Source organism: Dryobates pubescens, chromosome 13 (assembly GCF_014839835.1).
Source record: "Dryobates pubescens isolate bDryPub1 chromosome 13, bDryPub1.pri, whole genome shotgun sequence".
Lineage (NCBI taxonomy): Eukaryota > Metazoa > Chordata > Aves > Piciformes > Picidae > Dryobates > Dryobates pubescens.
Window position 1 is genome coordinate 19,688,158 of NC_071624.1, and position 16,565 is coordinate 19,704,722.

At 54.7% G+C, this 16,565-nt stretch overlaps 1 protein-coding gene across 1 annotated transcript in view; it reads left to right on the top strand.

The window, feature by feature from the left end:
- GMPS (guanine monophosphate synthase) overlaps positions 1 to 16,120 on the top strand; it is a 37,792-nt gene extending 21,672 nt beyond the window's left edge. The window contains exons 11-17 of the mRNA XM_054166966.1: positions 413 to 518; positions 3,030 to 3,145; positions 4,883 to 5,008; positions 7,309 to 7,424; positions 9,453 to 9,583; positions 12,783 to 12,955; positions 15,128 to 16,120. Of these exons, the coding sequence (XP_054022941.1) occupies positions 413 to 518; positions 3,030 to 3,145; positions 4,883 to 5,008; positions 7,309 to 7,424; positions 9,453 to 9,583; positions 12,783 to 12,955; positions 15,128 to 15,229 (870 nt within the window). The 3' untranslated portion in view covers positions 15,230 to 16,120. The remainder of the gene's footprint in view (positions 1 to 412; positions 519 to 3,029; positions 3,146 to 4,882; positions 5,009 to 7,308; positions 7,425 to 9,452; positions 9,584 to 12,782; positions 12,956 to 15,127) is intronic.
- The last annotated feature ends 445 nt before the right edge of the window (positions 16,121 to 16,565 follow it).

Genomic DNA, 16,565 nt, shown 5'->3' on the forward strand with positions numbered 1-16,565 from the left:
TTGCAAGGTGCTTGGTTGCTGGTAAGTGGCCAAATAGGAGAGAAGTTAAACCCTGACTGACCTACGCTGCCCTTAAAGGTCTTTGCTAGCCAGTAAGGTTTTATAGTTCATATTTTGAAGGCTTCTAGATTGATTTAAACATCCAGGGAAGAGAAGTAAGTCCTGAGTGCAGCCAGAGCAGGCCTGGCCTACAGCTGGATCCACACTGAGCCACTGATGCTTCTGGCAGGACCTCTGCCTTCTCTTCAGCTCTGCACTGTTTCCCCAAAGCCCTCATTCTCTTCTGCTTTGCTTCCCAGTGTTTGTGGGGAAGGCAGGACAAGGCTGCCTGCCACAGCCTGAACATCTGGGGGCTTTCTGTCTGAGTATGGCAGCTGGAGTGACAATTGCTGCTTTGTTCTCTTCTTTGAAGGGCAAAGTAATAGAACCCCTGAAAGACTTCCACAAGGACGAGGTGCGAGTGCTGGGCAGAGAGCTCGGCCTTCCTGAGGAGCTGGTCTGCAGGCATCCCTTCCCAGGTAGGAGCCTTGGCTTGTGCCATTCACTGAAGGGCTGTGGATCCCAGAAGCCCAGCCTGGTGGGGTTGGAAGGGACCTCTGGAGCTCCCCCAGCCCAAGCCCTGCTCCAGCAGGGCACCCCCAGCAGCTTGCCCAGCAGCACAGTGCCCAGGTGGGGCTGGAAGCTCTCCACACCAGCAGACTCCACAACCTCTCTGGGCAGCCTGCTCCAGGCTCACCCCAAACAACTTTCTCCTCCTGCTCACATGAAACCCCCTGGGTGCCACTTTGTGCCCCTTGCCCCTTGGCCTGTCCCTGGGCAGCACTGAGCAGAGTCTGGCCCCAGCCTCTTGCCCCCCCAGCCTTTAGCTCTTGCTGAGCATTGCTCAGCTGCCCTCTGGGGCTGTTCTTCTGCAGGCTCTCAGCCCCAGGGCTCTCAGCCTTTGCTGCTCACAGAGCTGCTCCAGGCCCCCCAGCAGCTTTGCAGCCACCCCTGGACTCCAGCAGTTCTGTCTGTCTTGAGCTGGGGAGTCCAGAGCTGGCCCCAGGACTGCAGCTGTGGCCTGACCAGAGCAGAGTAGAAGGGAAGTAGAGCCTTGCTCACTCTGCTGCCCACACTCTTCTTCATGCCCTCCAGGAGACAATAGGCTGTGAGGGCATGTCCCTGGGCACCACTGGCAAGAGCCTGGCTCCATCCTCTTGCCCCCCCAGCCTGTATGAACAGCACTGAGCAGCTTCTGCCAGCATTTAGGATGTACATAACCTGGAGAGTAAATTTCTGTTGGATCCTCAATTTGCCTGCAAACAGGAAGAGATAGTGAAGTGGTCAGCACCATGGGGTGGGGTGGGTTGGAAGGGACCTTCAGGATCATCTAGTTCCAGCCCCCCTCTAGCCCAAGTTGCTCAAGGCCTCATCCAACCTGGCCTTGAACACTTCCAGTCTTGGAGCCTCCCCAGCCTCTCTGGACAACCTGTTCCAGTGCCTCACCACCCTCCAGGGCAAGAATTTCCACTTAATGTCTGACCTAAATCAAACTACTTCCAATTTGAAGCCATCAGCCCTCACCCTGGCACTCCCAGCCCTTATCCTTCCCCAGCTCTCTCCTGAAGCCCCTTCAGGTACTGGAAGCTGCTCTAAGGTCTCCCTGGAGCCTTCTCTTCCCCAGGCTGAACAAACCCCAACTCCTCCTTAAGAGTCAGCACAAGACTGAGGAGCAGCTTCAGTCTGTATCATGACTGAAGGATAAGCTCTGTGCCTGAGTGTGCTTTTAGCTGTCTTTTGAGGGCTTTGGGGGGTTTTGAGTTGCAGAAGCCAGGAAGGATCAGTGGAGTGCAGCTGACTGCTGCCTGAGCCCTCAGCTGTCTCTTACATGAATGTCCTCTATCTGCCTGCCTCTCCAAGGGCCATTTGCTGTGTTGAAGATGATGGCATGGAAAATACCCTCAGTTCTTCACCCCAACCCCTCAGAGTGCCTGGCAGAGCCAAGCCCTCATCCCTGCCTGTTGGAAGGCTGTCCTGCAGGCTGTGCAGCAGTCACTGGCAGCATGTGGGCTGTGCTTGTGCACCAGCAGCCCCTCAAATGCAAGGAGCTGCCTTCAGACCTTGCCAGCAAACTAAATCTGCCTTTGTGTCAAGCAGCTAAAAGGTCAAAGAGCCTTCAGGGGTCTGTAAAACCTGCAGGGATTCAAGTGTGTGCTGGAAGCAGGTCTTCCATCCCTGTTGCCTAGCAAAGGGAAGGAGGAGGCTCCTGTTTGTTTGCCTTGCCACCCACTACAGAATCAGTCACACAGTGGCAGGGCTTGGAAGGGACCTGGAAAGGTCTTCTAGGTGATGCTGGGTTGACAGTTGGACCTGATGACCTTAGAGGGCTTGTCCAGCCTTCATGAGTCTCTGAAACACTGAACCAAGATGCCTGGGGGGGTAGCAGAGGGCAGTAGGCTGTGCTGTGATCACAGAATCACAGGGACAAAGTTTTCCCTCCTGTTCCCCTGGCACCTCCTCTGCTCCAGCTTGCCCCCAGTGCCCCTGGTGCTGTCCTTGCACATCCCTGAGCAGAGCCTGGCTCCAGCCCTGCACATCTTTATCCCTAGCAATGAGGGCAGCCCTCAGGCTCCTCTGCTCCAAGCTGCAGAGCCCCAGCTGCCTCAGCCTGGCCTCACAGGGAGTAGCTTTGTAGCTCTGAGCTGGACTCTCTCAAGCAGTTCCCTGAGGCCCTCCTTGAGCTGAGAGGCCCAGAACTGGACACAGTATTCCAGATGCAGCCTTCACACTTCACCAGCTGCTGCTTTACAGCACCAGCCAGGTTTAGGGGTGGATGAAGAATGCTTAGATGTACCAAACAGAAGCAGAGGGAGCTGGGGTTTGTGTCTTGTGGGGTGCTAAGGCAAGAGAAGGACAGGAACCATGCCAAACCCTTGGCTGGCCTTGGGGGCTGACCTGCAGCACATTTTCAGGTGCAAAGCAGCTTTTGTTGTTGTTATTCAATATCCTGAGTGGGGGGGGGTGTCCATTTGTTTCTCTTTCCCTTGCAGGGCCTGGCCTGGCAATCAGAGTGATCTGTGCTGAGGAGCCTTATGTGTGCAAAGACTTCCCTGAGACCAACAACATCTTGAAAATAGTTGCAGATTTTTCTGCCAGTGTGAAGAAGGTAACCAAGATTCCTGACCTGGCCTGTGGGGGGAAGGAGAGAGGTTGCTCTGCAGTGCACTGAGGCTCAAGCTGCCCAAAAAAAAGGAAGTCTGAAACCACTTTGTGCTCTTTGAAGGAGTAATTTGTTCCACTGCAAGCCCCCTGAAGCCATCCTGTGTGGGGCCAGTTGAGGCTTTTCATGCCATGGGTGGTTAAAGGGTTAAGTCATGGCTGCAAAGGGGAAGCTTCTACACCTTTCAAACAAGAAATCATCTTGGTTTAGTTAATCTGCCTCAAGATGAGGATTTCCAGGGAGAGTTCTAATCATACAGGATCAGGGAAAAGGTTTTTTCCCCCCTCTCCCTGGAAGAATGTTCTGCCAATCACTGAAGCCTGAATGGAAGTGCAGGAGCCAGGAGCTAGTGCCAAATGTCCTGGATTAAAATCTGGGGCTGCTGAGGGATCTGAGAGCTGAACATCACCAGTTAGGTGTTCTGAGCTTTGTGATGGCTCTGAGCTCACTTCAGCTAAACTGCAGGGAGGTGAAAAGTTGTTAGCAGAAGCCTGCTCTAAGTCTAAGGCCTGAGTTCAAAAAGCACAGAATGGTAGAGGTTGGAAGGGACCTCTGGAGATGGAGTCCAAGCCCTCTGCCAAGGCAGGGTTCACCTAGAGAAGGTCACACAGGCACACATCCAGGTTTGGTTTGAATAGCTCCACACCAGGAGACTCCACAACCCCCCTGGGCAGCCTGCTCCAGGCCTTCAGCACCCTCACACCAAACAACTTTCTCCTCCTGCTCACATGGAACCTCCTGGCTGCCACTTTGTGCCCCTTGGCCTGTCCCTGGGCACCACTGAGCAGAGCCTGGCCCCAGCCTCTTCCCCCCCAACCTTTAGCTCTTGCTGAGCATTGCTCAGCTGCCCTCTGGGGCTGCTCTCCTCCAGGCTCTCAGCCCCAGGGGCTCTCAGCCTTTGCTGCTCCCAGAGCTCCAGCACCCTCACAGCAAAGAAGCTTCTCCTCATGGTGAGGTGGAACTTCCTGCATTCTTGTTTGTGCCATCCCAACCACTGCTCCCTGTCCTTGCTGGCTTGCATGGGCTGCTGCTGGTTCAGCTCTAGGCTAATGGTATCAGACTGGGGAATTAGTGCAGTGGAGGGAGCACAAACAAAGGACTTTTGCTGCTTGAGAAACCAGCCAGTGCTGTCAGCTGGTGATGTGGCAGCTTCTGGGCACAGCTGTGTGTGTGTGCTAGATCTGACCATACCTCTGGCAGCTTGTGTTCCATCTGAACATGACTTCCAGAGCACTGGAGGCAGCAGTTCCCTGAGAACTTGGGATTGCTAAGGCAGCAGAACAGGAACCTGAAAGCCACAACCAGACCTTTCTTGAGGCCAGGCTGGAGGTGGCTGTCAGCAGCCTGCTGTAGTGTGAGGTGTCCCTGGTCATGGCAGGGACTGGCTGAGCCTTGAGGTCCCTTCCAGCCCTGGCAATTCTGTGATTCTATAACCAAAATGCCAAGTGAAAGAGAGGAGCTTCACCTGTGGCCTTGGAGAGCTTCGGTTTGGGCTGCACATCTGGTCAAATACATTTGATCTAGCAAAGAGCTGTTGTTAGAATTCAGTGGCAAATGGGAGGGGGGTTTAAATGGGTGGGTAGGTGTGGGCTGAGTTGTAGTAGCTTGGTGATTTGACTTGCACTGAGTTCTGCTGGAGGCTTTAATGTACTGAGGATCTGCTTCCCTGCCCCCTCTGCACAGCCACATACTTTGCTGCAGAGGGTCAAAGCCTGTACAACTGAAGAAGACCAAGAGAAGCTGATGCAGATCACCAGCCTACATTCACTGAATGCCTTCTTGTTACCCATCAAGACTGTGGGAGTGCAGGTAAAGTGGATTCCTTCCAGGGGGGGTCTGCAGGCCTGGCAGTGCCTTGCTGCTCTCAGAGTGAAGATCAGGGGCTTGGGCCAAGAACAGCAGCTCCCAGGCCCTCTGCTGCCTGGGCTGTTGTCACTTGTCACTGCTGCTGTGGAGCCCAGGTGCCAAGACACCTGACTAGGCCCTTGAGTAGATGCCAAGTGTTGTGCTGGAGGACACCATTGCAGTCGGATGGTGCTGGTCACTTCTGGGCTTCATAGTCACAGAACGCATCAGGTTGGAAGGGACTCTCAAAGGGCAGCTTGTCCAACCCCCCTGCACTCAGCAGGGACATCTCCAAGTCAGGTTGCTCAGGACCCCATCAAGGTTCACCCTGAACTTCTCCAGGGATGGAGCCTCAGCCCCCTCCCTGGGCAGCCTGTGCCAGTGTCTCCCCAGCCTCCCTGTGCAGAACTTGCTCCTGGTGTCCAACCTAACTCTGTCCTGCTCCAGTTTCAAAGCATTGCTCCTCAGCCCCTTCTGAGCAGTCCCTCCCCAGCCTTCCTGGAGGTCCCCTTCAGATAGTGAAATGCAGCTCTGAGGTCTCTCTGGAGCCTTCTCCTCTCCAGGCTGAACAGCCCCAACTCCCTCAGCCTGCCCCACAGGGGAGGCTCTCCAGTGCCCTGATCATCTTGATGGCTTCCTCATGGATTTGTCCTTCTGGGCTGGACACAGTGCTGCAGGTGAGGTCTCAGCAGAGCAGGCTGGAGTTGGGGAATCACCTCTGTTGGTCTGCTGGCCATGCTTGTACACCTCTTGAAGGCTCAGGAGTCCTAGAAGCTGGTCCCAAAGAGGTCTGCTTCCCACACTGGCACATGCTTGCTGCCCTTCCCTGCTTGTTTGGAACTGAACTCCCATCCACAGACTGCACCTGGTTGGAAGGGTCATCTTGTCCAACTCCATCCTCATCTTTGAGAGGCAGGGAACCAGGGCAGTGAGGAGCACTTGGGTCTCTGCCACACTTCCTACTTCCACTCTCATTTTTGTGGGCTGTCCTTGGGTGGCAGAAGCACAAAGCAAACCCAAGTGCTGAGCTGGCATCCTGATGGGGTTCTGTGCAATCACTTGGAAGATCTCCTTACTGAGCAGTCCTAGCTGTGAGGTGATGTTGTGCACTCTGAGGATTGAATTACATCAGCTGCCTCATCTTGGGAGCTCTCTGCAGCCGGCTTGGGTTGCTGTTTCGCACAGCAGTGTCACCAGCAGGCTTCTGTGCTCTGTCACAGGGCTTCCTCAGAGGCTGCCATGAAAATAACCAACACTCTGTCAGTCCTTTCAGCATGGCTTGGATCAGCAGTTGTGTGGCCAGCAGGTCTGAGGATGTGATTGGGTCCCTTTGCTTGACACTGGTGAAACCACACCTCCCATACTGGGTGCAGTTTTGGGCCTCTCACTCCAAGAAGGTCATGGAGGGGCTGGAGTGGGTCCAGAGAAGAGCAGCCAAGCTGGGGAAGGGCCTTGAACAGAAGTCCCTGTGAGGAACAACAGAGGGAACTGGGATTTAATCCAGAGAGGAGGAGGCTGAGGGTAGACCTCATCACCCCCTGCAACTGCCTGAGAGGAGGCTGGAGCAAGGTGGGGATTGGTCTCTGCTCACCTGCAACATGGGACCAGAGGAAACAGCCTCAAGGTGCTGCAGGGGAGGTTCAGGTTGGACATGAGGGAAAATGTCTTCACAGGAAGTGTTCTCAGAGATTGGGACAGGCTGCCCAGGGAGGTGGTGGAGTCACCATCCCTGGAGGCATCTAAAGGATGGCTGAGGGATGTGGTTTGGTGGTAGTGGGTGGGATTGTGACCTCTAGGCAAGATGTTGGCCTGAATGATCTCAAGGGTCTCTTCCAACCTCCAAAGCTCTATGATTCTAGACTCTGGTCACCTTAGATTCACAGAGTGGGTTAGGCTGGAAGGGACCTTAAAGATCATCTAGTTCCAGCCCCCTCCCCTTCACGCACCCATGGTAGCTCAAGAGGGATCTGGTTTGCTCTGGTTTCTCCTTCCCTTCTTATCTCCCAGCATCTTGATCTCACAGGCTCACTGCCTGCTAGGTGTTGGCACACAGGACCTGCTCCTGCAGCCCCCAGGATAAGGGGAGAGTATTCCCAGGCAGGAAGGTCCCCCTCTGCCTGGCTGCTCTCCAGCCACTCTGTCCCCAGCTGGGTGGTAGGTTGGACTGCATGATCTTGGAGTTCTCTTCCTGGTTGACTCCATGACTGGGAGGCATTTTGGCAGGGTGGTTGCTGCTCAGCTCTGACCCTTCCTTCCATCCCTAGGGTGACTGTCGCTCCTACAGCTATGTGTGTGGGATCTCCAGCAAGGATGCTCCCCACTGGGAGTCTCTCATGTTCCTGGCCAGGCTCATCCCTCGCATGTGCCACAACATCAACAGGTCAGTGCCTGGGCTTCCCTTGGGCAGCAGATGGGACTTCAGACCTGCCCCAGCAGGCACAGGCTGCACTGGCTGATCTCAGAGGTCTGTTCCAAGCCTCAGCAGTTCTGTGGTTCTCCTCTTTGAACTCGGGTGGGGGCTTGGGGTGTGTTGGCTCATACAGAGGTTAGAGATGCACAGTGAATCAAAGCAGACCCTCCAGCAATGAACCTAGCTGGGTGATCTTTGAGCTCTCTTCCAGCCTTGGTGATTCTGTGAAGTTAGAATCACAGAGCTGTCAGGGCTGGAAGGGAGCTCAAGGCTCAGCCAGCTCCAACCCCCTGCCATGGGCAGGGACACTTCACACCACAGCAGGTTGCTCACAGCCACCTCCAGCCTGGCTGCAAACACCTCCAGGCAGGAGGCTTCCACCACCTCCCTGGGCAGCCTGTGCCAGGCTCTCACCACCCTCATGGGGAACAACTTCTTCCTCACATCCAACCTGAATCTCCCCACTTCTAGTCTTGCTCCATCCCCCCCAGTCCTATCCCTCCCTGACACCCTCAAAAGTCCCTCCCCAGCTTTCTTGGAGCCCCCTGCAGATCCTGGAAGGCCACAATGAGGTCTCCTGGGAGCCTTCTCCTCTCCAGCCTGCACAACCCCAACTCCCTCAGTCTGTCCTCGCAGCAGAGCAGCTCCAGCCCTCTGCTCCTCCTCGTGGCCCTGCTCTGGACACCTTCCAGCACCTCCAGATCCTCCCTGGCACAGAGGCTCCAGAACTGGCCCCAGAGCTCCAGCTGTGGTCTCAGGAGAGTGGAGCAGAGGAGGAAGAATCACCCTGCTGGACCACACATCTCTCTTCCTGATTAAAGAACATCCAGAACAGCTTCTGCAAAGCCTCCTTTGAAAGCTTCCAGGCCTGCTGATGAGCTGTGGTGTCACCCAGTATTTCTCTTGCTCTGTGTCAACAGAAAAGGGAATTCCAAAGCTGGGCACTTTGCATCTCAACTGAGCTCTCTTGTGGCTGTTCATTTTTCTAGCCTTTTGCTGCCATAACTTTTTGCCAGCAGCTGCAGTTGGGCTGATGCTCAACCAGCTGTGGAGAAGGCAGCTCCTCCTTGCCTCTGCTCTACCAGCTGATAATTGCTTATAGCAAAACTTCTGTCACATAAGTGACACCTCCTGAAAGAGGCTTTCTTGAAGGCAAGATCTTCAGCTGCAAGATGCTGCTTGGAGCTGACTACAGAAGGAACAAAAGAAGGCATATTGCCTTCTGGTGTGAGCCAGCTCCAGGGCTGTGCATTGCTGCCTGCACTTCAGGCTCTTTGGGGCTTAATGCTAACAAGGTCACCACGAGCCAGCAATGTGCTCTTATGGCCAAGAAAGCCAGTGGTCTTCTGAGGGGCATGAAGAAGTGTGGGCAGCAGGGCAAGGGAGGTTCTCCTCCCTCTTTGCACTACCCTGGTGAGGCCACAGCTGGGATCCTGGGGCCAGCTCTGGGCTCCCCAGCTCAAGAGAGAGAACTGCTGGAGAGAGTCCAGGGAAGGCTACAAAGCTGCTGAGGGGCCTGGAGCAGCTCTGGGAGCAGCAAAGGCTGAGAGCCTGCAGAAGAGCAGCCCCAGAGGGCAGCTGAGCAATGCTCAGCAAGAGCTAAAGGCTGGGGGCCTAGAGGCTGGGGCCAGGCTCTGCTCATTGGTGCCCAGGGACAGGCCAAGGGGCACAAAGTGGCAGCCAGGAGGTTCCATGTGAGCAGGAGGAGAAAGTTGTTTGGTGTGAGGGTGCTGGAGGCCTGGAGCAGGCTGCCCAGGGAGGCTGTGGAGTCTCCTTCCCTGCAGACTTTGAAGACTCTCCTGGCTGCATTCCTGTGGGAGCTGCCCTGGGTGCCCCCTGCCCTGGGTGCCCCCTGCCCTGGGTGCCCCTGCCCTGCTGCCATTCTGTCATTCCCTCGTGGTAGTTCCTCTCTGCAGTCCCAAGGTTGCAGTCTGCAGACCATCTGTGTTCTCCCAGGCACACACAATGTGGTTTCCTGCCCTCCTCTTTCTTTTGCAGAGTTGTGTATGTGTTTGGCCCACCAGTCAAGGAGCCCCCCACAGATGTCACCCCCACCTTCCTGACCACAGGCGTCCTCAGCACTTTACGCCAAGCTGATTTTGAGGCTCACAATATTCTCAGGGAGTCTGGTAGGTACTTGGCCTCACCCTCTGGAGCAGACTCCTCTTCAAGCCCCCTGCAGACCTCTCTGGGTGTTGATGCTGTGGTGCTGTCACAAGTCTGCAAGCTCCTTGACTATCTCCAGGGGTGCCGAATGAATGGCACGAGGGGCAGGAGCCTTTGCTCAGGGCTGTAGGAGCTGGTGGCTAAGGGGCAGGATTTGTTTGGCTTTCTGCTAGCAGAGTTCATTCTAGGGCATTTGAGGGCAGGGGGGTGAGGTTGAGCCTTCCCTCTGACACATCACCAGGCTCAGGGATGTGGTGCTTCACTGCACTGCAAGCTCCTGCAGAGTTAGCCTGCTGAAAGTCCGCCAGGTGAGTGCTCTGCTGAGGAGCTCAGCTTTGCCTGAAGGAAATAAACTGTCAGGAGCCCTGACAGAGTGTCTCAATGAGGGAATTTCTTGTGGAAAGAAAAAGTGGCTCTCCTCCCCATCTGCTTTGCCCTGGTGAAGTCACATCTGAGCTACTGGGTACAGGTTTGGGCTCCCCCAGTTCAAGGAGGACAAGAGAGACAGGAGGACTGGAGAGAGTCCAGGGGTGGCTGCAAAGCTGCTGAGGGGCCTGGAGCAGCTCTGGGAGCAGCAAAGGCTGAGAGCCTGGAGGAGAGCAGCCCCAGAGGGCAGCTGAGCAATGCTCAGCAAGAGCTAAAGGAGCTGTGGGGGGCAAGAGACTGAGGCCAGGCTCTGCTCAGTGGTGCCCAGGGACAGGCCAAGGGGCACAAAGTGGCAGCCAGGAGGTTCCATGTGAGCAGGAGGAGAAAGTTGTTTGGGGTGAGGGTGCTGGAGGCCTGGAGCAGGCTGCCCAGAGAGGTTGTGGAGTCTCCTGGTGTGGAGAGCTTCCAACCCCCCCTGGGCACTGTGCTGCTGGGCAAGCTGCTGGGGGTGCCCTGCTGGAGCAGGGCTTGGGCTGGGGGAGCTCCAGAGGTCCCTTCCCATCTCCCCCATGCTGGGATTGTGTGCTGCTGATGCTCACTACCTGTGGTGGTTTCACCTGTCTCACAGCAACCCAAGTACCTCAGCTGAGCAGGCAGCAAGGCTTCAGAGCCCAAGGAGCCAGCCAGCCCCTGTGGTGAGGCCCACAGGCAGTGTCTGGGACTGCCACAGTGCTGAGCTTCACTCATTGATAGTTTATCTTCATTCCCCTTGCCAATGCCACCAGTGTGGGAAGCAGCTCCTCAGCCCTGCCTTGTGTTTTGCAGTCACCAAGTCTCAGCAGCTATCTGGTGGTGTAAATCCTCTTGTTTGCAAGGCTGCCTGACCATCATCCTCTGTGCAAAAAATAGGCTCCCAAGGCTGAGGATAACACTGTCAGGAGTGTTGGTAAAGCTGTGGCTGTGTCTCGTTAACTTTGGGTCACACTTGGCTCTGTGTGAATGAGGCTCCTAAAAATAAGCCTTGAGTTATTTAGTGAGAAGAGGCTCCTGGTGCCAGCAGCTCAAGCCTGGTGCTAGGGGAGGGTGAGAGCCTGCCTCAGCCTTAGACCAGCTCTGCAAGCTGCCACACAGCCCAGTCTCAAAACCTCAGAGCTTTGAAATGGGGCAGTGAGGGCCCCTGTGGAGTAGCTTTCAGGTGGAGGTAGTGGGAAAGGCACCACACAACTGAGAGAGGGTTGTCTGGAGTTACCTCCCAACCAGCAGCCACCTAAAGAGGCTTCTCCTGGGGTTGTTTGGACTTTGGTGATCTTGGAGGTCTTTTCCAACCGACACAATTCTGTGTCCATGGGAAAGAGGTACCTGGGAATGACCTTTCTTGGGGGGTTAAGATGGGGATGGGTCAAAACCCATGGTGGTGGTAGGTGGTGAAGCAGGTCTTCAGAGAATCAGGGAGGAGTCAAGGCTGGAAAAGACCTCTGAGATCAAGAGCAACCCTTACCCCAGCACTACCAGCTCACCACTAAGCCATGGCCCTCAGCACCATATCTACACAGCTTTGGTATCTCTTCAGGGGTGGGGACTCCACTGCTGCTCTGGGCAGCCTGGAGCAGGGTTTGAACCACTCTATCAGTGAAGACATTGTTCCTCATGTCCAACCTCAACCTCCCTTGGGGCAACCTGAGGCTGTTTCTTCTTGTCCTATCACTTCTTCCTTGGGAGAAGAGACCAACCCCCAGCTGGCTCCAGCCTCCTTTCAGGGAGTTGCAGAGAGCCAGAAGGTCTCTCCTCAGCCTTCTTTCCTCCCAGGTCCCTCAGCTGCTCCTCACAGGATGTTCTCTGCAGTTCAGTTGCATTCACAGGGAATTACAGGATAGCAGGGATGATTTAGTCCTCTTCTTCATGCCTGCAGACACTGAGGATCATTTCAAGTCTCTTTCAGTAGTGTCCTGTGCCAACAGGTACAAACTGAACCCCAGAAGTTCCACCTCAGCAGCAGGAGAAATTTCTTTGCTGTAAGGCTGATGGAGCCCTGGAGCAGGCTGCCCGTAGAGGTTGTGGAGTCTCCTTCTCTGGAGGCATTCCAAACCCACCTGGGTGTGTTCCTGTGTGCCCTGCCCTGCCCTGGCAGGGGCTTGGCTTCAATGATCTCCAGAGGTCTCTTCAGTCTGTGCCTGTCAGTGACACTGTGAAGGGCTTCAGTGTGCACAGCACTGAGGGCGACGGTCAGCAGGGTGGAGGCAGTAGGAGAGGTGAGGGGTCTGGAGCACAGCCCTGTGAGGAGAGGCTGAGGGAGCTGGGGTTGCTTAGCCTGCAGAAGAGGAGGCTCAGGGGAGACCTTCTTGCTCTCTCCAACTCCCTGAAGGGAGGTTGTAGCCAGGTGGGGGTTGGTCTCTTCTCCCAGGCAAGCAGCACCAGAACAAGAGGACACAGTCTCAAGCTGTGCCAGGGGAGGTTTAGGCTGGATGTTAGGAAGAAATTCTGCCCAGCAAGAGAGATTGGCCATTGGAATGTGCTGCCCGGGGGGGTGGTGGAGTCACCATCCCTGGAGGTGTTCAAGAGGGGACTGGCTGAGGCCCTTGGTGCCATGGTTGAGTTGATCAGATGCTGCTGGGTGAGAGGTTGGACTCGATGATCTCTGAGGCCTTTTCCAACCTGGTTAATTCTATTTCTAAAAGAGATGCCAAGAGGTGAAAGTGTGGAGTTTGAAGTGCAGGTGGGAGATCCCTGTGAAGCTTCCATCAGCTGTTGTGTCTCTCAAAAGCAACTTCCTGCTCTTGGTGCCCTTCCTGCCTGCAGGTTACGCCGGCAAGATCAGCCAGATGCCGATCATCCTGACGCCGCTGCACTTCGATCGCGACCCCCTCCAGAAGCAGCCCTCCTGCCAGAGATCTGTGGTCATCAGAACGTTCATCACAAGTGATTTTATGACTGGGATTGCAGCAACCCCTGGTAATGAGGTTCCAGAAGAGGTAATGTGGGGTTTGCAAGTTTCTTGTCACCAGAGCTAGCCTGCAGAGCTGACTCCTTTGGGCTTCCTCCCTCCTGTCTTGGTCGCTTGTCCTGACTTTGTGGTTTGTTTGGACTCTTCCATGGTGTTCATTAGGAAGAATACCAAGGATGGATCAAAATCTCTCCAGCAGCTGTCTCTCAGGATGTGCATTTCAGTTGTAACCAGGTGCTGGCCAGCAAGTGCCTCACAGCATGAGGACAGTCTGGCCTGGTCCTCACCATCCCTTTATGTTCCCTCAGTCATGGATTCATAGAATGGTTTGGGTTGGAAGGGACCAAAGCCGTTGTGAAACCTGTGCCCATGGCACTTGGGGCCATGGTTTAGTGGCCATGGGGGTGCTGGGTTGCTGGTTGCACTCAAATGAGCTTAGAGGTCTCTTCCAACCCCAAACAATTCTCTGATTCCATGAAGAGCTGCAGCTAGCACCAGCAGCAAGCTCCAAATGTAACTGCAAAGATGAACCTAGGAGCTTTAAGTTGATTTCTTACTTGGTGGCCAGGTGCTAATGGCTCCAGGCTCAGTCTCTCTTCTGCCTTTCAGTGTGAAAGTTTGGGGGGTGGTTGGTTTCTCTCTTTGTTTTTTTGAGCTGTTCTCAGGTAGTTTTCATCAGGTCTGGTTTCCAGGCTTGCTTCTTGTGAAGGGCCTGAAGCACATGACCTGCAGAGAGTGTCTGAGGGAGCTGGGGGTGTTGAGGCTGGAGAAGGGGAGGCCGAGTGGAGACCTCAGCTTGCTCTACAACTCTCAGAAGGGAGGTTGGAGCTAGGAGGGGACAGCCTCTCCTCCTTGATGACAAGAGACAGGCCTAGAGGAAATGGTTCCAGGCTGCAGCAGAGGAGGTTCAGGCTGGCTGTTAGGAATTTTTTCTTCACTGAAAGGGTTCTCAAACATTGGAACAGGCTGCCCAGGGCAGGGGTGGAGTCACCATCCCTGGGGGTGTTCAGGCATCCTGGGAACCTGGTGCTTAGGGACATGGTTTAGTGCTGGGTTGAAGGTTGACCTGGATGAGCTTGGAGGTCTGTGAGGAGAGGCTGAGAGAGCTGGGGTTGTTTAGCCTGGAGAAAAGGAGGCTCAAGGGAGACCTTACTGCTGTCTACCTGAAGGGAGGTTGTAGCCAGGTGGGGGTTGGTCTCTTCTCCCAGGCAAGCAGCACCAGAACAAGAGGACACAGCCTCAAGCTGTGCCAGGGGGAAGTTTAGGCTTGATCTTAGAAGTTCCTCACAGAAAGAGAGATTGCCCATTAGAATGGGCTGCCCAGGGTGGTGGGCTCAATGTCCCTGGAGGTGTTTAAGACTAGATGAGGCACTTAGTTGATCAGATGGTGCTGGGTGATAGGTTGGACTTGATGATCTCGGAGGTCTCTTCCAGCCTGGTTGATTCTGTACTAGTGTAGGGTTGGGTGATGGGTTGGACTTGATGATCTCAGAGGTCTCTTCCAGCCTGGTTGATTCTGTACTAGTTAGGGTTGGGTGATGGGTTGGACTTGATGATCTCAGAGGTCTCTTCCAGCCTGGTTGATTCTGTACTAGTTAGGGTTGGGTGATGGGTTGGACTTGATGATCTCAGAGGTCTCTTCCAACCTGGTTGATTCTGTACTAGTGTAGGGTTGGGTGATGGGTTGGACTTGATGATCTCAGAGGTCTCTTCCAGCCTGGTTGATTCTGTACTAGTTAGGGTTGGGTGATGGGTTGGACTTGATGATCTCAGAGGTCTCTTCCAGCCTGGATGATTCTGTACTAGTGTAGGGTTGGGTGATGGGTTGGACTTGATGATCTCAGAGGTCTCTTCCAGCCTGGTTGATTCTGTACTAGTTAGGGTTGGGTGATGGGTTGGACTTGATGATCTCAGAGGTCTCTTCCAACCTGGTTGATTCTGTACTAGTGTAGGGTTGGGTGATGGGTTGGACTTGATGATCTCAGAGGTCTCTTCCAACCTGGTTGATTCTGTACTAGTGTAGGGTTGGGTGATGGGTTGGACTTGATGATCTCAGAGGTCTCTTCCAACCTGGTAGATTCTGTGTTAGTTAGGGTTGGGCAATCGCTCGGACTTGCCGATCTCGGAGGTCTCTTCCAGCCTGTTGGATTCTGTGATTCTACTACTTCTGGTCTGTGTTTGTTTCTTCCCTCCCCAACAGGTTGTGTTAAAAATGGTGGCAGAGATTAAGAAGATCCCTGGCATCTCCCGGGTGATGTACGACCTGACGTCGAAGCCGCCGGGGACGACGGAGTGGGAGTAACTCGCTCGGCCCTGGCCTTTTGTTTTCTATCCAAGTACTGTGTGCAGGCTAGAAGAAAAGAAAGAAATCATATCAGAAACCATTCCCAGTGTTGACATGCAGTACTGTGAAAGAGTGACTGGAGCTGCTACTTGGCATCATATTTCCTCTCCTGGAGCATCGCCCTGCAGTTCAGAGCTGTGCTGGAGGCAGCGAGGAGGTGGGGCTGAGGGTTTGTACGGGTAACTAGCGGCGGTGCGCAGACAGCTTCCCACTGCTCTTCTCTTGGCCTTTTCTCTTACCCATTCTCCCAGCCCTCTTGTAACTGTCCTTCCAGTCTCTCTCTTGTTTTGGGTTTTGGGGTTGTTTTTGTATGCTGCAGTTCACTTCCTCCTCCCCCCCCCTGCCCAGGCCCCCCTGCCCGGGTTCGCTGTGACCAAGCCCTTTTGAACGGATTTCCTATGAATAAATATTTTGCCAAATTGGAGCAGTGGAGTTGTGGAGCTGCAACCTCTCTCTCTTGTGTGCTGTTCATAGCCTCTTCTCTGTTCTTTAACCTTTTCCTGTAGGCCAGTGGCAATAACCCTCCAGCTCCCAAAGGAGCAGAGCTCAAGCGTTAGGACGTTCGCCTCTCGCCCGTCTGTCTGTCCTGGCTCCCTCCCGCAGCGCTCGCTGGGCACCGGCTCCCCTCTCCCTGCACACTTACCACCTGTGTGCTCACACCAGGCTCCAGACATGGCTCAGCTCTGTGTGTTTCTGGGGGCTCTGCTGTGGGAGTGCAGTTGGGAAGCTGTTGCACCAGAGCTGCTGGCTCTGCAGATCCTCTGTTCTGGCCACCCCGCTGCCCTGGCAGCCCTGCTGCCCTTCTGCCTTCTCCCCTCGGTGGTGGTTTGTTTCCCACCCTCGGTAACAGTTCATTCCCTGTGCGTTTGCTCTGACAAGGATTTGGGGTTGGGTTTTTCTTTGTATGTGTTGTACTTAGCTTGATCTTGAGGATCATTCTAGTCCTTAGTGTGGGGTTGTGGTGTGGGAGCAGACTCAGCCAGCCCCCATAGATGCCTCCTGTCATTTGTATACAGCTGTCCATGTAGTTAAGCAATAATCTGGGAGGTGCTTCCTGTGGACACCTCTGCTGTCCTGATCCCTTGAGGCAAAGCTATCTCCAGCCTCCCCTGAGAGTTCTGAGCATGTCCTGCCCCTGCTGTCTGTGCAAGCAACAGTTCAGCTCTGCCCTGAGCAGCTTGCTCAGGTCATGCTTCCAGCTCCACAGTGGGACCCTAGCCCCGTATCCAGGCTCATCCCTCTCATCCCTTGTTTTGAACTTCAGCAGCTGCTTTGCACCCAGCTGCAGCATCAC